The sequence below is a fragment of the Amia ocellicauda genome, chromosome 21, assembly GCF_036373705.1.
Source record: "Amia ocellicauda isolate fAmiCal2 chromosome 21, fAmiCal2.hap1, whole genome shotgun sequence".
NCBI lineage: Eukaryota > Metazoa > Chordata > Actinopteri > Amiiformes > Amiidae > Amia > Amia ocellicauda.
Genome location: NC_089870.1, coordinates 13,362,901 through 13,386,129, shown reverse-complemented (window position 1 = coordinate 13,386,129; position 23,229 = coordinate 13,362,901). Strand labels below are relative to the sequence as shown.

The 23,229-nt window shown below is 40.8% G+C and overlaps 2 protein-coding genes across 2 annotated transcripts in view; both read right to left on the bottom strand.

The window, feature by feature from the left end:
• The window catches only part of bahd1 (bromo adjacent homology domain containing 1), a 49,175-nt gene extending 41,914 nt beyond the window's left edge, over positions 1–7,261 (bottom strand). The window contains exon 1 of the mRNA XM_066693972.1: positions 6,555–7,261. The gene's annotated coding sequence lies outside the window, so the exon portion shown is untranslated. The remainder of the gene's footprint in view (positions 1–6,554) is intronic.
• A 7,477-nt stretch (positions 7,262–14,738) lies between these two features.
• ivd (isovaleryl-CoA dehydrogenase) lies at positions 14,739–22,488 on the bottom strand. The gene is made up of 11 exons (XM_066694343.1): positions 22,254–22,488; positions 20,944–21,033; positions 20,436–20,487; positions 19,894–20,063; positions 19,635–19,728; positions 19,224–19,360; positions 18,590–18,686; positions 17,630–17,723; positions 17,284–17,365; positions 16,691–16,868; positions 14,739–16,205 (listed from the first exon to the last, which is right to left on the bottom strand). Exons 1-11 carry the CDS (start codon positions 22,377–22,379, stop codon positions 16,072–16,074), a joined length of 1,254 nt encoding a protein of 417 aa, XP_066550440.1. The 5' UTR covers positions 22,380–22,488; the 3' UTR covers positions 14,739–16,071.
• Between the last annotated feature and the right edge of the window lie 741 nt (positions 22,489–23,229).

The window sequence follows — 23,229 nt, the reverse complement described above, 5'->3', positions numbered from 1 at the left end:
AATTCACATCAAGCAAGCTGTACAGTGGCTCTCAGATCTTGCACAAAAGTCATCGCATGAATATTGCTAGAAGAGTTTTGCTTTCTCTTCTTTAGCGTTGTTGTGGTTTACACCAGTCGGTAAGCTGATCTCAATTATCTGCTTGCAACAAACACTCTCAGTGACATTCTCACAGTTAAGGGTGGGACAACAATGTCTCCCCGACGCCTTTAAATATTCTACTTCCTTTCAAGGAAAAATCAAACGCCTCTCAGATAAACAGTACCTGAAATAAAAACACGCTTCTCCTGTTCTTTCCAAATCACTGACCCTTCTCGTCTCTCTCACACAAACTCCCACACCTCAGCCCAACACTGCGGCACCAATCAACCCACACAAGTAAAACCGAAAAAATGTACATCCACAGAAAAAGGAAAAAAAAGCCTTCCTTTACTCCAAAAGCTTGCCAACAAATATTTGTTAAATCCTCTAAAGAACTCTCTCTGGTAGCACCGATCTGAAAAATCTCACAATAACCTGTGCAGTGACAAAAACTACTTTTCACTTACAGATACAAACCTGTCCCACAATAAGATATTAAATACTGAAATCACTTGATACTTTTACTGACAGTCACGCAAGATTCCAACTCATATTTGATTGTGAAGGACAATATCCCCAACACCCCCCCACCCTAAAAAAGGGAATAAACATACCTTGAGCAAACATTTCCATCAAATCTATAGTTTTAGGTTTCCAGGTTCTCCATCCTATCAATCCAACATTAACACTCACAGGTTTTTTGCAGACCTAATCCAAACTGAAAGATGCGTAACTCTAGATGTAGTCTTTTAAAGTGAGGGTTTGTACAGCAAGTCCTTTGAATGTCACAGCTGGCTAGATGTCTGTTCTCTGGGACCCTTATATTTGCGATTTGGCTTTTTTCAATGGAAGACTGCCATCTTTCACCTCGAGCCATACACCAAAAGGAAATACCCTGCTAATATCCCACCAGGTTCATGAAAAACACAGGTCAAGTATTTTTTTAAAGACTAAAAATATATTTTAGGGATTCCTTTTTTGCCACAGTGGAAAAGGTATTCAATAAAACCACTTGGTCCTGGAATGCACTGCTCAGCTGTTTAATGTGTGTTATAAGATGAAAATCACAATCCTATACTATACTGGATGGGTCAAGCAGCATTTTAGGGCATAAGCAAGTCTCCCCAGTCATCCGTTCCAAACGAGATATTCAATTTCTTCCCTTTCCATCAAAGTAACATCAGTCCCTCACTCTACGCACATAGATTGAAGTTATTTTTGCACACTGCTCAGAGGATTTTAGCCCCCACATAACCATGCATACAATTCTAAGAACCTGATTGTTCTAATATGCTTTCGAGTTATTTTAGTCAGAATTAATCCATATCCTTTGATTTCATCTTCTCAAGTCGTCATGCAAAAGAGCAAATAAATGATGCACACAACACAACTGAAAGTGGACTTTGAAAACATCTTAAACCCTGTACTTCCACAATCTTTGACATGCCTTTACCTTCTTCTGTTAAGATTATACAACTTATTTAAATTAAAAAGGAATAGTTATTAATAAATGATTTGTTTAACTGGATTCAAAGTTCCATCACTGAATCTACTTTACTCCACATCGGCTGAAATAGAGTTGGGCAGATGGTAAAGGAGGATGTGGTAATTCTCTAGAGGCCCATCATCGTTACACCATTATCCCAGTTTCCTGTGTGGCACCAAAGGTCCCTCAGACCTCTTTCTCCAGGTGTCTGGGCTCGTTTGGATTTGTGGGTGGGTTATATTTCCAAAATTATGCTGCAATGTTCTCTCTACTCCTCGTACTCGCAATAAACCTATAAACATTCACAGGAGTCACCGACAACAGAGTACCCCAGCCCGACAACACCACTGCGAGCAACAGCCTGGAACCAGCCGTGATATTTTAACGCTTATTTTACAACTGTGCTGCTAAAACGGTACACAGACCCCATGGGAGGTTTAAGCTTGTTAAACTGCAGTTAATAAAATGAAATGAGACCTGTACACTCTTTGCCAGGCCTTTGCTTGATGTCTGGCAGCCCCATGACCACTTCAGATACCCTGGCATATTCATAAACAGCCCTGATGTGAATACAAATCAGGAGAAAACAAAAGAGAGGATATTTTACACATACATTGATGAACGCACACACCTGCACATGCGTTATACATAGAGCAAGACAAAAGATTTTGCAATGCGTCAAAATACGCAAGAAAAAGTTGATGACTCCCAAGTCTCCCGGCTCCCAAGTGCCATTACAGTTGCAGGTTTTGTGTACTAAGCTGTTCCAGCTATATTGGTAGCCCTCCTGGCCAGAAAAACTTTATTGAAACAAGAGTGCACTTGCTCATGCCCCCCCCCACCACTCTCCTTTGCTATGGCTTCACCATACGGCTTTAACCCATTTAGATTGCAGGTTCTACAGTGGTTAACCAAGTTTTTTTTGACTCTCCAGAAAAACAGAAGCATTGAAGTGTAAGCTCCAATGCCAACTCGGGCCAAATAAGTTATCCCTGCGATTTATTGCCAAACACAGATTGCACACCTCCAGCATAACGTGCAGGTGAAATGTCAAGCTGCAACACTATGTCTGGAGGTCCTGAGGTAGAACACAAATCAAAGAATGGTGACAAGACATTCATCAGGACAAACATGGCGGATGATGCATTCCCTGAAACATCAAACAAATGTCCCGATCATAGTGGCGGTGGATGTTTTCCAGAGTCACCAGAGTTTCCCTTCAGCTACAACACACTGTGGGGGATTGTAATTGATAAAGAACTGGAATCAGAGGGATCAAAAGCATTTAAACTGGTTTATTATATCAGCTGTCTATGTTCCCTGTTGTGGTTGCCAGAATGATTGTGGGGAGCTTTGGTACATCCACTTCTCCCTCAATCTACTACATCTGCGGTCTAAAGGAACAGTAGTACTAATCATGTTAGATCTTGGAATTGTGCTTTTGTAAATACAATGACCGACAAAAGCGACAGTGGGTGCAGCATTGTTACCTACATTTTACGTCAGACGCCAACTTTGCTCAGTGTGCACCACAACTGGTTTCGAAACTCTTGCCAGGGGACCTTCTGCTAGGAGTACTGAGGAAGTATAGGCATCCAGCCTCCCCATGCATGAAGAAGTTCTCTAATGGCCAAATGGTGCATCACAAATTGTTGCTGTCATAGACATTTTTTTTGCATATCACCTTCCACGTACCCTCCAGTATTTACGACATTCTATTACCCCGTATGTCAAACAATACGTTCTGCTGGGCTAATGGTTCATGCTTACAAGATGAAGCTCCTTGGTTACAATTTGTGGCGATATCTTATGATAACAGCGCAGTACAAACTTACCTTTCAGTTACCTTTCACATCTTAGGTGATAAGGCCTGAGTTTGGGACTGAACACGGTCTGACTTGAAAAACACTGATGCTTTGTAAGCGTGTGTAAGAAAAGAAGACCGCAGATTTCATATCAGAAATGATACAATCATTTGTAAGGATTTGATTTCTTTATAAATCCAGGAAAACCGTATTAACAATCATTTCATTGATTTACTTATCATTTGTTAAACAATGCAAAATGCCTTGCAAATAAAATACACATCCAAAACGAGCCCTTGCTATTCTTTCTTTCTTTGATGGTAAAGCAGTGTTTACATGGGTGTATAAGGTAGTTATAGAACACAAGTGGATTTCAAAACCTTGGTTTAGCTATAAAAGAACACACATTAAAAGTAATAAAGATAACTCCTGTGTTCAGATTTATAATCGTAGTTATTACAAAGTCTCTGAGCTCCAGTGATTGATTGTACAGTATCAAAACTGATACGTGATATGTGACTTTTTCCCAAAACAACTGTTATTACGCCGCCTGTCCAATCTTTAACTGAGGGAAAGATGCTCCCCTTGTATCATCCTCACAGTCACACTTCTCTCTGCTTCCAAGACCAGAACTTTCCCTCAAAACACACACTGAAAGCAGGGCCTGCATGTCAGGAATTTCTCGGGTGACTACTGGAATGGTTTATTCAGTAGCTCTGCTCCACAATACAAAATAATACTGACTCCACCTTTGATACAATCTTTTTATTCAGTTACTTTATTTATGGACTATATATATATATATATATATATATATATATATATATATATATATATATATATATATATATATATATATATATGTGTATACTATACTATGAAGACGTTTTTGTCATGTGACTGGCTGATCCAACCATATGAAAGAATCCCCTGGATATACAGTGCAAAAGCAGGAACACTAAAGCCCTGGTGTATGCAGCATTACTTTATATTGTGACCTCGGGATGATTAGGCTATTCAGTCTTGGGATCTCTAGTACTAGAGAGCTGGGTGAAGCAGTCTTTCATTTTTGCATGTAGGCAAACAAAGGCAATCAAACTAAATTAAATCCCCCATGTTGGGAGAGCTCAGTTTATTGCACAACTTGAAGGCCAACCATAGCTAGGCACGACATACATGTAGTTGTCCATGACAAAGAGGTATATAGATACTCGAGAACATGTTCTGAGGTACATTACTATCTCAATCTTCAGTTAGGTTTAATGAAAATGAATTTCCAAGGTAGGGTTAAAATCTTAAGAAAATAATACAAATGTCTAGTTGTCAGTATAGTTGTCACCTCACTTTGGGATTCCATCTCCTATATAATTGGCGCTAATAAAAATAGTTGTAACTGTCATTCATAAATGCCACAAGACTATTTTTTCCTGCAGTTATCCTTTAACTCGTAAATTGCGGCGGCTTCTTTCACAAATACGTGTTGCGTTATTTCCCTCTAATCAGCTTTGGTTCAACTGAGGTCAAAGTCCAACCATATATATTTCTAACTAAGCGTTTTGTTACAGGCGATTGTACAAATATAGTGTATTTTATGATATAAGTTACAGAAATCTGAAAGGAAAAGTGGGGTACTTTCAGCAATACTGTTACTAGTCACATATCACAGCCAACTACAAGGGTAAGGAATACTAATGTTAAGTACTTGTATAACTAGACTTGGTTACTCATGGGCTTTACAATTACTAAAACGCCTCTGAGGTTGTGCGACTTAAATTAATCCGCAGGCATTTTCACCGTACTATCGAGATGCTGCAAGCAGGATAGGCTTAAGTGGCCAACGTCACAATCCTAATAATAAAACGTATATAATTAAAATCTGTTATCCAGAGTTATCATTCTTGTCACGTTAACTTCTTACACAATGGTACTGACAACTACTGAAACAAAAAACAAACATGTGCGATCTCTCCCCCCGACCGTTCTTAATATCAATGGTAATCTGAACACAACGCACACAGAATTACAGCGACTGGCTTTCTGGTTTGCACCTGCCAGTGTCCGTACCAAATCCACCCCCACCCGTACAAAAGCAAGGGGCAGCGTGTGTTGCGTGCCTCGTCGAATGTGGAAACGTTCTAGAATTCACAAATACATTCTAGAATCACCAGACAATGTGCAAACATTCTGCAATGACCAAAACAATCTGCGTCTGGCGTCCTCAGCACTCCTCCCGCACCGAACTTCAAAAACACACACCGCCGAAACTTAATTAGCGGAGGAGCTAATGACTGTATCACCGGGTATGGCGCATACGCCGCACATTCACACTTAGCCAACCGCTGTCGTGTGCAGACCACATTAACAACGGTACATGATTCATCCGGTGCCTGTATTTCCATAAACAGAAACACCCACCAGAAGAACAGTGTGTGTATATATATATATATTTTTTTTTTAATGAATAAGACTTCAACATTTTCGACAATAACCGGAAACACGTTTAACCTGTTAAATATCATTCAAAATGCGATATAACACCGCTAAAAAACATTTGCATTTTCAACTTAAAAGGAGAGAAAAACACGATGGTATCCATTCTGTAAAGAGAAATCCCCTCATCTCCAAACCAGTCTTTCCCTGTGTGAGTGCATGCATGCATCCATTATTACTTCAACCCACCTCCTTCCACGGGGTAGGAATCGGTAGTGTAGTCAACATCACACTAAAATAGACATATTTTGTCCTTCTGGTGAAATTGTACACACACACACACACACACACACACACACACACAAAACACTCCCGTCCCACAACTAAAAAGACGGTCGTTGATCTGAAATTGAACTGAAATCGTCAACAAATCATGAAAGGCGCCCTCAGTTTATGAACTTCATATTAAAACGGGAGAAAAAACCCCTCCATCCAATATTGCCCAGCCAGCCGTTCTACCGTTCCGTTACTTCAGGATCACCAGGGACGAATGAAGAGAAATGAAACCCACCGAGCCCGGCTAACCTGGCAAACCACTCCCTCGCATCTCATCCCATTTTACTGACACCGAGCCGATATTTCTAAAGAAACGCAAACCTCGACAACCAGGGAGGGGAAAAGTAGGGATTAAAAAAAAAAAAGTAAACTTACCAAAAAAGCCAAATAAAAGAGATCAACGGTCGTCTACTCACCCTTTCGGAGCACGGTGCCACTGGGAGAAAAGACTTTGAAATGAAAGAGCCTGGATCTCTGTGCCAGGTCACCTTTCTCGGTGGATGGTACTGGCCCAGACCAGTTTCCCAGTGTGGGGATCCTCTCCTTGTTGTTCTGCTCCACAGTGTTTCTCCAAATGTGTCACAATCGCCCGACTCTGGTTGGCTGCTTCTCTCTTCCCCGGCTACACCAAATGAGACATTTCCCACCATAAACGCCGATAAAGCCGCAACTTGATATCTCCCGTCCCCGCACGCAGGAGCCTTCAAAAGTAATGAGGGATCCGGAGGAAAGCGAGTTGCCTCCACCACCAAAGAAGGCAGGCGGGAGATTACAGCAGGTAATGCACACACATATGACAGATCTAGCCTATATAGCAAACCGCATCCCGTCGGCACTGTGCAGAAATGCAAGAGGCGCTGTCTGGCCCCGGCGCGGCATGATCGTTTTCACCTCCACTTTTCTTTCCGTCCGTGAAATCCGTGCAAAAAGGGAAAGAAATATCGCCCAGCTGAAATCGAAACCCCCTGAACACACACACGCACTTTTTACGATGCTTTTTTTTTTTTTTTTTACATAACAGCATCATCCTCTTTCTGTGTTGACGGATCACATGTTAGGAAAACATGGAGTTTCTTAAAGGGCCACGTACACCATTCACACCAGTCCATCTCGGGCTGGAAAGTTTGAAGGGGCATGGATGGGGGGGGCAAATCGGCGGCCTGTCCATTGGTTTACACTTGTGTTCGTACAGGTGTAGAGGCCAGACTAACTGGCATGCGTAGTGGGCACCTCGGAGACCATGTCGCTTGCAGCATAACCCTCTTGAGTGCCAAGCAAACGCGGGTCGCAGAGGAAGCTTCTGGTCGTGGTCGTGTGGCGCAGATGTCCGCAGATCTGCGCCGCTCCACCAATGGGATCGCGGGGATGCTGCACATCTGCGCAGAGCTGCGGACGTCTTGCGCTACAGAAAACGCCACCTCCGTCTGCGGATTCATGAGCGGAGGGTTCACGCAAATGCATGGCGGAGTTACTGGGCCAATGGGACGTGGAAAGATCACCAGGATGGCATTAGAATCATATCACGCAAACGTGCTTTATGACGTCCTGCGTAACAAGTTCCATTGAGCGTTCTTCTTTGATACAATATGTCCGGTAGCCTATATGCAAGGCATCTGTCCCTCGTTGTTGAGGACACAGAATTGCATAAGTGCACCTGGATCCCCCAATACAGATTGGATGGCAATGGAAATGACTGCAAATCTGTACATCAGGGTTGCTGATCTCGTCCGCGCTGTTGATTGATTTACTATTACAATTGTATGTTCAATTTACAAACATAGGATAACGTGATAAACATTTGATCCAAAAATACGACCCTGACTGCACAGTTATCAGCAGGCATTGATGTAGGCTACAGTGGATATAAATAATGTAGTAAATAACATCTGTACATTGATTTAGTACATTTAAGCTAGCAATACACTGAAATGCATTATTCCCCAAGACATCACATTACATTATAGAAATTACAAGATATAGTAGTTTATTCAGTCTTACAACATATTGTACCCTGCCATCTTAATTGTTCAATGCTTTTAAATAAACTAGATTGAAACATTACTGATTTTGACAGTTCTTCCATCACCGAAATGTACACTGAAGATGCGCCACTTAAAATACGTGAATACATGCGCTAACATATAGTCATAATTTATAGGCTACATCAAAAATAAAGCACATTCGATATCTATTTTGCAGCGTCTGTATCACGATATGATCAAACAAAACTCTCATTCGGTATTTCATACAGGAGTTCAAAATTGCGCGAATTCGGTTACTTTCTTTCTTCCTTTCTTTCTTCCATTCATCCATTATTTCCAACTTTTGTATTATTTGAAAGCATTTCTTAATCAAATACTAAGTGTAGGCCATCGCAGATAGTAATGTTCATTCGTGTGCAAATCAAGTTTTACTTGTTTTCTCTACACGCAAAATAACTATCCATCATGTGAAATTTGACCGGAGCAAACGTTTGCTCATAATTTTGGGAAAGTACATAAAATATAAAACAAATCTGTCAAGAAACCAGGTAGGCATGGGACAGCAATATAATCATAAATCATGAATGAATGTATTTTAAGGCCTGAATGTTATTTTGACATTTCGTTGGACACAATTCCTGAATTTCCGTGAATTGCCGGGTGTTTTGGAAAGTGTTTTGCGTAGCGCTGTAGCTCCAGTGAAAATACAACGTTAGAAGATGACAACAAGGATAGTGACTTATCATTGCATCAGAATTGCACCAAGGGACATTGTTATTTAATGTATAGTCGAGATCTGTACTGTGGTATTGTATATACAATAACACACCCTGTTTGTTATGGCATTATGTTAATATACATATTACATAGATTGAACTATAGATATATAGATAGATACTGCTTTTCTATATTCTTCTAATAAAGTACATACAATGATAATCCTACAAATAGGTTTGATGAGGTTTTATTTAGACTCTAAGCTGGCATCTGAAATATAAGAATGCAAAATAAACAGAGATTAAATACCAAACAAAAATGCATGCCCAGAAAAGGTAAGACATCTTAATAATGTGAACACTAGAAAGTGGTACATTTGCCCATAAGACACACTGACAACGCCTCTGTCTTCACTCTTTCAGACACATGTACTTCCTCCATTATTCGGGAGAGCAAGGCACCCCTGAAAACAAGAGGATTTGGGTGTTGCAATGATGTCTGGGAGAGAGAGGGGCTACTCTGTCTTTTTGCTGGATAGCAGTATGTTAATCACCCTGCTGTGCATGATGCCAGGGATGATCCCAGGGATGATCCCAAGTGATATAAGCAAACACAATCCGGCGCTTGGAGTTTCCAGTCTATATATTTACAGTTCAACAAGACAACAGGTCATTCTGGACTCATATACGTAGTGTGTGATTAAGATTGTTATATTGTTATAACACCAGGGGATTGTCTCTTGACAGGAACACCAAATTACAATAAGTAACCATCAAAGGAGGATCAAAGGTTAGAAATAAAAATGAATGAGAAATAAGCACACACCTCCTTCTCAAATATCATTTTATCACAAGAAAACAACATCAGAAATTGCTTTAGATTGAACTAGTATGAAGATCTTTTTCAGTCTTGGCAAAGTAATACTATTACATACTCACTGTTTCAATTAATTCTGCATATCCGTGGCAATTATTTACAAAGTGAATGTATATTTAGTAATCCTTAATACTATCATTGTATGGCAATTCTATGTATGTATCTAATTCTTCCAAGATTTGACTTCATATTTTCTGGTAATAGTAGTGTCAGAGAGTAGTCAGTCTTGGGGAAATTTGAAAAATAAATAAATAAATAAGACGTTCTCTTGAAAATAGAAAAAATTGTGTTTTGATTCCTCCGGGCTCCCATAGTTGATTACCCTGACCTCTAGTGTATAAGTTGTGTAATCGCTCTGTGATGCATTATAATAAAGCCACCGATTCACTTGAATCACTATGGTGATACTCACCCACATATACCAGATGCCATACTAGGCACAAGGGCAGGTCTGACTGAGTAAGTTCTTACACACATGGGGGAAAGCAGTTTTTTTTCCATTCTGACACACTACAGGAATGCTGGAGAGATATGTGTAGGAATGTGTGAAGCCGAGTTTTTCTGAAGTGGCGGTTGGGCAGGGTTGCCTTATGGGTGTAGGTTCTCTAGGACAGGAAGAGAAAACGGAAGCTTAGAACTTCAGAACCCTGAAACATTGTATTCCGGAATTCCACCTGTCTCCTGTCTGCTCCCCGGATCACTCCGTGTTATTGTACGCCTTCCTGGGGTTCTCCATCAGATAGATTTACTCTATACAGGAGGGGCCAACTGTTATGAGAAGGGGGCTTGAGAGTTGAGGTTATCTCCAGTAGTTGCATCTCACTAAAATCTGTAGCACCAATACACGTTTTGATGAAGAAGATCAGGGGGGAAATTACAGTGCACACATTGTTGATAAAAAAAAAAACTTGGTATAGGTCATAAAAACAGACTACACACATTCAGACACCAAGACAAACAAACCAAGACATATTATTGCTTAATAGCAACTGAGTGCCTTGTCTCATAATGTTCTATCACTTATTGTATTATTCAAAAGAGATTATTTATTTGTATGTAATTATTTGAACATGCCAAAAGCTCAGTTTATTTTACCTATGGAAATTAAGTAAAGTATCAGTATCTGGTAAACAGATAAACATTTCAGGTGTCATGGAAACATGTGTCACAGCAGTTCTTAAAACGTCATTCATCCTTTCAATGAAGCGATATGTTCCTTTGATTAAACAAAATACTGCCATTGTTTGCTTAAGTCAGCAGAACGGCCCAGAAATATTATCAAGGGCAGCTACCCTCTACATATGAAATGCTTTATGTTTTGTTTCCTCACTGGGAAACAAAATAATAGAAGGGTTTTAAAAGATACTCACATTTCCTCCACCGGGCACTGCGGAGCAAAACAAACAGTATTTTATCAGATCTCTCTTCATGGTTACCTCATCATGGCTGCCATATCAGTCAACAAAGAATTGTGAATAGAGTCGCAGAACAAGTAATGCAAATATGCCATCCGGAGAACTTACAATCACGAGCTAAGTGTTAAACAATACTCTTTGAAATGAACTGTTTCCTCTCATTCTCCATCCTGCCTGCATTAGTCAGGGGAGGTGGGGGGGTTGGACTGTCACTGTTGTGGACTGGTGGCAGGCAACAGACCACTCCCTGCTCTCTGGCAAAAACATTGGCTCTTCACAGCTCATACACTCTCTAATTAGCCCATCATAGTTCCTGCTGTCGCCACACTTAATGAGACACTGACTACCCAGTCTATATTTAACCTGCTGCCACTATATTTAACCTAAGTGTCAGGTTGTATCTTTGTTCTTTTTATCTCGTAATGCATAAGAGAAAAAAAGAGTAAAACTGCTGTTTTAGCCTGGAAAAGGAGGATACACGCAAAGAGTGCCTGTCCCTCTGGATCAAGGCCGAGTTCATTATGCTTCCGAAGGGACAGATAAATTCGGGGATGCAGCTAAACAAATCAAAGACATGTTAAAAGCACCCCATACATCACCAATTAAATGTATTAAAAGGATAAGGATCAGGGCAATGTAATTCATCCTTATATGCTAATTATCACATTCTAAATCTTACTTTCAAATGGATGAAGAAAGGGGATGCACAATATAGGATCATTGTTAGGTAAGAGGTTTGTGAATCCTAACTGCTTCAAGCAATATACCCCCTTTTGAGGCCGATTAGAGCAAAGATGAAATAGCATTCGTGAAATGATACAACATCTATCAGATCTGCAGAAAACAGGTCAGAAAGGAAACGTTTCCGCTTGTCCTAAGCAGTTTTCTGAACCTGTTAACACACAATAACACCAAGCCAACAGCTTGTTAGCAATTTGTCATATCTGATGATTGAACATTTTATTATGCTGGATGGAGACATTTCTAACAGTCGAAGGGATGGAGGATTGCAGAGCACGGAGGGACAAGAGCAAGTTAAAAAAAATCATAGGAGGACTTGTATTCCAGCAACACAGACATATTTTTGTATGAACTGCCTTTAGCAAGACTGAAGTTAAATATGCAGCTTTGCATCTTCATTTCAGAGCAGAGCTGAGATTAATTAATTTCGCATGGGCTAAATTGAGCCTGAAATGCAAACTTGTGTAGCCTCAATTGTATAATTGTGTGTGCACCTCTTGAAATATATAGCTCACTAATACATGTTTAGGGGTCTATCTAGCAGGCAGGAGCTTTTATTATAAACCTGAGTGAGGACGGGGGTGTGTGAGTGGAGAGCAGCCTTATTAAATCAAAAGGAAAGGGCAGGAAAGGAGCTGACAGCCTTACAGCGGAGGTGCAGGAATGCAGACCCTGATAACTACAGACACTGTGACAGAGCTGCTGTGTTCCAGCTTGAGGCTGACATACCTGTGATCCCGGGGGAAAGGCCAGGTGTGAGTGTTTGAAGTGAACACCTGACCGCCGAGCCCCTTGTGGCAGTGCTCGGCGGTCCGGGGCCGTGTTGCAGCTGACAGATGGACGGATGCCAGCCCCCAATTAGAGCCGTGCAGGAAAAGGGGATCAGAGACGGCAGGATTGTGCTGTCATTTTTTTTTTTTCTACATGAACCTCTGTACTTGCTACGGCGTTGTCCACAGGAAACCACTGTCCCAAACGCCCCACTGCCTTCAGCTGGATATAGCTGAGGCATACAGTTAAAATGACCCAGATTACATGGAAATACAATTTATCTTAATTACAAGGATTAAAATACATCAGTATTTTACCGATTCCTGAATTGACACTGAAAGCATAGAGGGCAATGAAGAATGGGACAGACTGGTCAGATCACTCCCATTATTTTAAATGTGAACAGAGCACTTTGGAGTCATCTTCTGCAGTTACCAAAGTGAGCCACCGAGTGTCAGTGTCTGCTAAAATAAAACATCCCGTGGAGAAATCAGTGCTTGATATTGTAAGTATCTCTACAGCAGGTATGCAAATACATAACCACTCTCATAGCATTATAGAAATTAGCCTGAGAGAATACTCGAAGTGCAGAAATATTGAAGCAAGTTCATTTTAAAGTGGCACGATTATCACCTATTTATTATCAGTACTAGAAGCATTTTCCAAGTTTCTTTGATTATAAGCTGATGAAGGAAAGACTTGAAGAATGTTAAGAGTGTGGGTGTGCATGCTACAGTTTTTTTCGTTTGTGTGTGGGGGGGTATGAATTTCTTGCCAGAACATTAAAATAATAAAATATAAAAACAAATCAAATTCCAAAAGGACAAAAGCACACACAGCCATTCTAATCCCTGTATAAATGTAGGGCAGATTGAATTGCTCTCCTACACTTTTCCTCAAGAGTACGAGGCTCAGTTTAAGCCCTGTATAAACAGAGCAGTTTCCATTCACTTTTGAAAGCCGCTTCCCAGGTTATGTAATCTGCAGGAAGTGCACACAGAGACTGTGCAGTTTAAACAGTCGGCGCTGCGAGAGGTTAAAGCCGAGCTACAGGCGGAAAGTTTTAGTGGGAGGATTACTTTTTCCACTGCGAGCGAGTCTTCCCTGGTCTTTTTCCCCCTGTGCACTCGGCCTCACACAGGGGCCTACACAATATAAGCACAGTGCCACAGTGCACAAACACAAGCAGTTCAAAAGCACATTCACATTCAGTCAGCAACGCAGATCAAAGCATGACTAAAATCTAACTTTTCACCAAATTCCAAAATGTTCACATAACGAGTTTTTGAATTGTACATAATAGTTGAGGGAAAATGGCAATCAGGTTATAAATACACAGTAGGATCAACTAGGGCTGGGCGATATGGCCAAAATACAGTATCACGGTATTTTTCACATTTTTGACGGTATGACGGTATTTTGTAATAATAGGACACAACTGACATTGAATTACGTTTCCCTGTTCTGTGTCAGTTGTCTTGAAACCAAATCATGTCCGCACTTTCAACGACGCAATGTTAAGTGGAATGAAAACTACTGCTGCCCCCTTGTTAGCGGAGACGAATGTCAACTTTCATTACACAATGAAGGTGTGAACAGCACTGTCAAAACCATATAGAATTCGAGATCAACACTTGTCAATGCTTAATTAAATAATCACATCAATTATTTAAAAATGTCATGTAAATCTATGATGTACAATAATTAAGTTCTTACTTAAATGATTGGCAATTCTATTTTTTTTTTTAAATAAAAACATTTATATGTAATCCAATTACATCGATTTCTGAAGGGTTTGTGAAGAAAGATGGTCACGTTCTTGTAGCGCAGATCTGCAGGTTGCAACCGATCCCGTTGGTGGAGCCGTGCAGATCTGTGCAGATCTGCAGAAATTTGCGTTACACGAACACCATGGGTGTTCTGTGATCAGACACGTCTCACAGCAGACAGAGCAGTCTCAAGCAGCCGGTGCAGCAAGGTGCGGGATACACGAACAAGATCAAGTTTATTGGTAGCTGATAGCTATGACTGAATGACACGGTAATTAGTACATTCGATTTAGGATAGATAACTTTAAAATACCGATATGAAGGTATAGTAAAAGTCCAAACTGGTCCGTATTTTATTTTTTATAGCACTGGAATCCATAAATTTAAGAATTGCATACAAGAGCAAGCAGTCTTCATTATTGAGGGCACCAGTAAAGCAGCTTCAATCACAATGCTTTAGTTTGAGTCTCTGCACCTAAACCATTTGTAAAGATCTTGTTCTGAATTTCCATGTTTAACAGCTGTAGTGTTGCCTCTAAACATTTCTAGATTTTGAAGAACACAAAAACCATGTGGAATCATGCAATTCCTAACTTCATCCAAGCTGAACGGATTCCACATACTTTACTAGCAACGGAGTAATCAGAACCGACAAGGAACAGTTGTCAGTTTTTTTTAATCTAATTTTTCCACAAACCGCAAACATACAAGTCATTTTCATAATATTAAAAAATAAGATATTGTAAGTGATGGTCTACAGAAAAACAAATTTACTTAAATCTTTCAAATTTAGTCAAAGAATCAAAATCTGCTAATCAGTATTTTACACACCAGCTATGAAATCAGAAAGAAAGACTAGCAGCCTTTTTCTCAACAGATTTATGGAATCCCCAAGCTATCCAATAATAAAACATTATATTGAGTGATCATTTCTAAACTTTCTACTGAAAAGATCTACTGATCTTTGATAATCTGCATTGATGGCAATAAAATATTTTAAAACTTAAATGCAGTGTTTAACAAAATGTATTCAATTTTTTTTTTTTAAATTATTTAAACAATTGTTAAACTGAACAACATACTCTGGAATTTGCAGTTCTCAACAGACAAAGCACCAGTGTATGGTTTATAGGGTTGGACAACATTGTTGGAAGAGAATAGAAAAGCAATAAAAGCAATAAAATTCCAGATCGTTCCACTGTCCATAAGCCATATATAGCCTAATGTTTTGTACTGAATAAGGATTGGTCTAGTACAGCATCCTTATATACAAGTAGCCCCTTCCGGTTTCACAGTGATACAAATCTCTTCATGCATCCCTCCGCTCTTCATATCCACTTCACACGGGCTGGACTGGTCCCAGATGCTAACTTGATTACATCCGGGGGAGACGGAATCTCGAAAGTCTGAAGAGGTCTTATTTCATCAGCTACACAACTGTAATCTAAAAGACTGGCATAAACTGCAGCGGAAGCCAGGCTGATGAGTTTGAGCAGCACCACAGTGCCTGTAGTGCAGTGGTTGTTTGTAAGGACATGGTCAAGACGTTTGTCCGAGGTATGATCTAGGAACCGTCCTGTTTTCAGTTCATCTCTAAGGCCTCTTGATGCGGCTGGGCAGTATACCTGCTCAGTCCATGTTAAGGATGTTAGAGTTTCCAGGTTACTTATACATGGCATTGAAAGCCCTGCCAATGACGAGTCTCCGGACCTCGCTGGTGCCGGCACCGATCTCGTACAGCTTGGCGTCTCGCAGGAAGCGTCCCATTGGATAGTCGTTGATGTAACCATTTCCTCCTACACATTTATGACAAACAAGCAGACAGTTCTCAGTTTCAGTAGGCAGTGCACACAGCTCTTTCACTAATCTTAGAAGCTATGTAGAACTATATTCAATGTCCATCTTAGAAAAAAATGTAATGTAACAATTTCCTATTACTTGCTAGGTCAGGACTAAACTGGGTGCTGTGATATCTGCTTCAATCTCTGTGATCTGTCTGTGATCTGTCTAGAGTACAGATCTGTTTCCTGTTATTATTGTAGTTTCACTATATGCTGCGTTAGAAGTTTGAGTACAGTTTAAAAAATAAAAACCCCAAAACAGTTTTGAGTAGAGATTTAACAAAGCCTTGTGACACCAGTGAATCCAGTAGTAAACAAGTCATCATTTATATGGGCTTATCTTCACTATTACAAGGTCAAACACATACACAGCAATTCCACCAACAGGATCTTGCACCCTTCAGCTCACTCAAAGTACTTTGGATCGGTTTGAAACTCACCCAGACACTGAATGCCATCCAACGCCACTTGAGTAGCCATTTCTGCTGCGTAAAGAATGACTCCCGCGCAGTCCTTGGAGTTGAAGTGGCCCCTGTCACAGGCCCGCGCCACATTGTACACGTACTGACGGCAGGAGCTCAGCCGGGTGTACATGTCAGCCATCTTCCCCTGCAGGAGCTGGAAGCGGGGGGAGAAAAGGAATTTTAAATCTTGCCCACCTCTCTTAACAATGTATTCAAACTACAGTACTTTATAGTGCTGATGAAAAGCTCTATTCAAAACAGAGTGCACTTACTTTTTTTTCTTCCAGTGCCTTTCATGTTCCTTAGAAACAAGACAGGCTAGCTATTACTGCATTAGCCTGAGGAGAAGCACCGCTCTCACGGAGCCCAGCCCCCCTCGTCTTTTCTAATTGATCCTTGTCTAGGCTGTTACCCTGCTATATAATTTCAATCTCCGTCTTTATCGGTGACGTACAGCTCTGGGGTATTATCAGCAGCGCTCAGACACAGCTGCTGCTTCTCTGTAGAAACAGGTAACATGCCTCAAGCCCACAATGCAATGCTATATACACCCGGTCATCAAACCCTACCTGGAAGTGCCCGATCTTCTGTCCAAAAGCCTCTCTGATGTGCATGTAGGGGACGGAGTGATCCATCACTGCTTGCATGATCCTGGAAGACAAGAGACCTCACGGTTTGGTACAGTTCTTGCGTAGCACACATGTAACTACAAATGCAATGTCAAAATGCGTGCGAAAGTAGTAAGGATCACGATTTCAGTCAAACACAATTGCATAATAACGTACTTTTTTAAAGAGGCAGAAGGTAGATCTCAGTCATTTTGTTTTTAATGAGTCCTTCTCATGGAGACAAAGGATATCAAAGTTAATCTCCTGCCTAATGTTAAGACCGGCAGATGTTGGACTCGAAGTTTACCCTATAGGTCCGGCAGACAGCACTAGTCTCTCCAGGTCCAGTCCACTCATCAACACATACACACCTTTGTTCAGGTGCCCCAGCAGATTTTGTTCTGAAATAAAGGATTATAAATTACAGCTCAGTACATATAAAGCTAGATCACATCCCTGAAGCTCTTCCATTTATTCACTAATCCATTAGAGAGGTATTTATTCTTTTGAAGACCCCCATGAGAGCAATAAGAAAAGGCAAATTCTTTCATCAACAATAAACTACAGCTTTTAAATTCAAGCTGCTCAGCAGGTTTTTTTCCCCCCTCCTAAAATCTCACAAGTTATTTGTCTCTTACAGGTTTAATCCATAACTTATCAATAATTTTTTACCAACAGTTTTTCCTCTTATTCCTATGTTGCAGGTCTATTTCAACATAAGCACTGTAGACAAACATTTCAGTCTGCAAATGAAGAAAATGCAAGTGAAAACAATGTTAAAAGGGAATAGTAGTCTTCAAACAAGCTCTCATTTTGCATATCCCTTAGGTGTACAAAGGGAATCATTTGTTTAGCATTTTAGCATGGTATTTACAACGCGCTCTCATTAACATGTCCTTCTGGGTGCTCTTCAGCCTGGGGCATGACCAGCATTCTTGGTCAAGAGGTGTCAAGTTGACCGTGGACTAAGCAAACGAAAGGTCTCATTCAACAAACAGCTCTGCGACTTGGAACCTCATTAACGAGGAGTTGCTTTGGAATGTGAACGATTGTTTATCAGACTTAAACTTTATAATTATTTGAGGTTGCGAATTTTACCATAGAAACAAATCAGCACACTTCGGGGGGTATTTTAGAAAACCATGCTTTGTCTATTACTGAAAACAAAAACAGGCTGTACATCATACAAATGCTCCCCAACAAATTCAGAATACAGTCTGGTTTGACAACACCAGCTGCTGTGTGGTTCCCAGTGACCAGTTCTCACCAGGCACTTTGCAGTCTTCAAAGATTAGCTCACAGGTGCTGGAGCCCCTCATGCCCAGCTTGTCCAGTTTCTGTGCCGTGCTGAACCCTGGCATTCCCTGTGGAGGAACACAGGAGAACTGGGTGACATTTTGTCTTTGGTGCACGTATTGGAGCTTATACACATGCAGAGCTCATCCTAAGTAAATCTGGCATGCAACTGCAGATAGTGAATGCGATCATCTTAAATGCAGGGGTATAGCATTGTGTTGCCCTTATCAGCTGCAAGTCTTTCTAGTCTGGAACAGAGATTATGTGGGAATGTCATTCCTGTATTCAAAATCATGAAGGGTTTTAACTATCAACCCAGAGGGCCTCTTCAAGGTCGACAATGGAACAAGGACTCTAGTGGAAAGCTATTCAGCACAGAAAATGGAGACATCAAGGCCTGGAACAAAATCCTGAGCCACACTGCCTGGGAAATTGTTCACAATGGACTGGATGAGATTCAGGGATCCTTAAATTACTCTACCAAATGAGCAGGAGGAGTCCAATGGCCCCTCCGATTGGTTAACATCTTCTAACAAAACCGCTCAAGTGGCCTTCGTTCCGTAAACATCCATCAATGAAGACAATAAATGACAAAGTGGTCTTACCTTCTCCACGATGAAGGCTGTAATCCCACGAGAGGTGGGGTTAGACTTGGGATCCGTCTTGGCGTACACTATGAGCACATCTGCCTCTGGCCCATTTGTTATCCAGAATTTATTGCCATTCAGCACGTAGTGATCTCCTAGACAGCGCATACACAGGAGCGCAAAGTCAAACTACAGGCTCTGAAAAGGACAGGTCTACTTCTCTTGGCATGGAAGTCCAAAATGTTTCTTGGTTGTAATTTTTTTACCCTTTTTGATGACCAACATGGTTTCCAATATGGTTGGTTATTTGATCAACTCTTCCTTCAATATTTAAAATGGTTTAATACATAAATTACTAGACTGAGCAATTTCACAGTGTAGAATTTGTTGCCAGGTGTGGAGTAGATGTATTATTAAGTTCTAGCTCACCTTTCTTCTCTCCCTTGAGTTTCATGGACACGACGTCAGAGCCAGCGCCAGGCTCACTCATGGCCAAGGCACCCACATGCTCACCGTTTAGGAGCTGTAGTGAAAAGTACATCAAAGACACGTTAATCAATGAAGAAAGACTAATAAAAAAAAGTCAGAATATTCCATTAACATAACTGGCTTTTCAAATCAAATCCACCAATAAAGCCAAAATAAACTCCGCACCAAAATGTCCTGCTATACAGTATGCCACTCTCACCTTTGGCAGGTACTTCTCTTTCTGGGCCTGATTACCATGGCGGACGAGCTGGTTGACACAGAGATTGGAGTGCGCGCCATAGCTCAGCCCCACTGCGGCAGACACACGTGAAATTTCCTCCATCACTATTACATGATCCAGGAAACCCAATCCTGAGCCACCAAACTCCACTGGAAGGAAACAATCGTTAGTGAGAAAAAAAAAAAGTTCTAACCGTAAAAACTCCAAAAAGCAGTTCACTTATATTCTTATTATGCAAACACTAGATTCACTACACAAGATTAAAAGATGTTATCCGTTCTTCATTCCATTTCTCTCAGGGAATCTCAAACAATTTAAGCTCAATTTCATGATATAAATAGCTCTCAAAATCAGGACAAAGGTGTTCAGGAAATTAATCTCACTAACTGTGCATTTACTGACAAACAGCATCTAAGCGAGCTCTGAAGCGAGTCATGATTAGGGCAATAAAAACAGCTAACATGGGCCTGACACATTAAATGAGCTATCATCAGTGCTAGTGACAGTTCACTGCAACTCACCAGGAGCCGTTATCCCCAGCACTCCAAGATCACCAAGATGTTTCCAAAATTCCTGGGAGGAAATGCATACACACATTTAATTGCGTTCCTAATTTTGTGTAAAACACCCAAATCTTCAGATAATACATAGTGATTAATAAGCCTAATACTTAATTTAACTCACTGACTCAGTAATGCACTTTAAACAACTTCAGTGTAGAATCGTTTCGACATTATGCACACATGCATAAAACAGATTTGGAAAACTAAGCTTTGTGATTTTCTTCTTTTATTACCATGAAATTAATGCATCCTACCAGAATTATAACTGTAAATAAGGACAAGCTCACATTCCCCACTGAATGCAAGCTGTTTAAAGAGGGCTTAAGCTAATAATTGGGTGGGCAGACAGGAGAGAGGTGTGACACATCATTATAAAGTTTACATTGCAGGCTTGAGAAGGTTGGGGAAACGCTGACCTACAAGCTGGAAGGTGGAGACATTTTGATTTAAGATTTAATAAGTTCACCTTCATTTCTTTAAAATCATTGTTCTGGTCGATCTCTTGAGCTTTGGGAGCCAGCTGGTCCTGACAGAACCTCTGTACGCTCTGTCTGAGCTGGGAAGAGAGAATCAAACATCAACCCGGAGAACACAGAGCCAGCAGTGAGGAACGGAGGATGAAAGGTGTTTTTTCTTACTGCGTTAACTTACTTTTCTACCACATCCATAATATATGAAATACTTAATATATACTACAAATCCTCTACAGCAACTTAAGAGCAGAAAGCACAATAAAGGTCACAATTTCAGAGAACAAACTCCACTGACATTGAGGTTAGAACATAGGATTAAGAATTACTAGATTGCAAAACCAGTCCTGCATCAGACCTCAGCATCCTCTCTCAACCAATCACATCACCACCACTGAGGTCACATTCAAGGTCTCCGAGCTTCATGGATTTTGTGCTGCTGGTGCTCCAGTGAACTCACAACACTGGGAAAATGACATCATAGAGCCTCCAGCCAATTAAAGATCAGATCTGAAACCCACCCCTTTTCTGTGGGATGCCCAAATTAACCCCATACTGCCCACTTACATGCACTTCTGCAAACTACAATTTGATTATTACTTCACGGACACTGTGTCCCAGGAATAACAGCCACCCTATAAAAAAAATTAATTCAGGTATCATTTTACAATTTGATCAAAATGAAATTCAAAAGGTTTTACTTTTTATTTTATTTTTTAAACACAGTAAAGTTGTTGACGTATAAAGCGAAACTGGGTATCCGCCGCCCTATTACATCATTGTGAATCTAAGATCAGATATAAAAGCGTTTAATTTGGAAGCTATTTGTAGAGTCCCAGACATTTAAATGACAATGTGAGCATTGCCGGGGAAATCAAGCCAGGTCTGACAGATGCTTGCACTGCACTTTGGTTTCATGTTGGATCACACAATGTTGAGTCACATGACTAGCGGAAGGGGTCGGACGCCCTCATTTTCACCCTTGAGTTGTGTACGTTTCGGGGCCTAGCACAGGCCATATCCCAAATGTATACATAATCTAGTACATGTGTAACTTGTGTCATTTTAAAACTGTACTTTTATTACGCTTTTTCAAGTTTGCATTGCATTGCATTACTGCAGTTTTTTTTTTTTTTGCTTATGCCATAAATAATAGGTAGGCTACATGCTTACGTAGAGCTGCGTACTGAGCTCCCCTAACCGCGGTGTTTAAAGCGTACCTTTGCGTTTACAACTTGTGTTATGGCTACAATACAGACCCATTGTCCGTTTGCGTGCAACTACATCATTCTGCAGTTTTTCTTACTTGAATCTGCTCGTCTGTCAGTCCGTTAACAATATCGTCTATCGGCACTGCAGAGCCGGCGCAGGCACGTCTGGGGACAGCGGCATATCTCAAGCCGGTCAACAGTGCTCTCCGTGCCGCCAACATTGTCGGTGGTATTATGTCCTGAAGTCAGAAAGAAAAAGCAAAATAGCAGCACCAGCTTGACTTCAGTAGCAGGCTTGAACCAGGTCGGAACTGAAGTGGTGTTTGCAGCTGCGCAGTAATGTGCGTGGAACAGCAGAGACGCCATGTTGGGAAGGGAAATTAACTGAAAACTCCAACTATGGCTATATGGGTGTGCATCTATACAGGTTTTATTCTGTCCTCGCGTATCTGACGTAACTTGACCGATAGCTAAAATCCTCTTTAATATACTGTCTCCCTTAGTAATTGTTCTACCCCAGTGTGTTTTCATCAATACTTGTAATAATTCAATGGCAGAGTGAAACTAAGCATACATGCATTTTGTGCTAGTGCCATGTTTTCACTCCCCCCAGGTGGTTGATTGGAACAAAGGGAATGGTTTGACCATGGAAACGTACTAGAGTAAAATGAATATAAGATGTGAGACACTGTGCTCTACCAAAAGGTTCTGGTAGGTGCGTAGGCTGGCTTTCACAACATGAAATCAAGATAAACAAAATGAGTGTTTCAATTGACCAAATCAGTTCCAGAGAGGCATATGAGTCATACATATGCTTCAGGGGGAATTAATTATGGCTTGAAGACTTATCAATTGGATTCTACAAAGGCAAAGTAAGGTCATCCCACTTTCTTTCTATGCTCAGCCCATGTTCCACAATATCACAGTGAGTGCAGGCTAGCTAGACCAGTGGTTCTCAGACTGTGCCGTCGCACACTTGGTGTGCCTTGGGAGCTGGCCAGGTGTGCCTTGGAATTAGTCTTATTTATGATGATTTACATAGCTATAATCATATGTAAAGGTGTGCCTTGG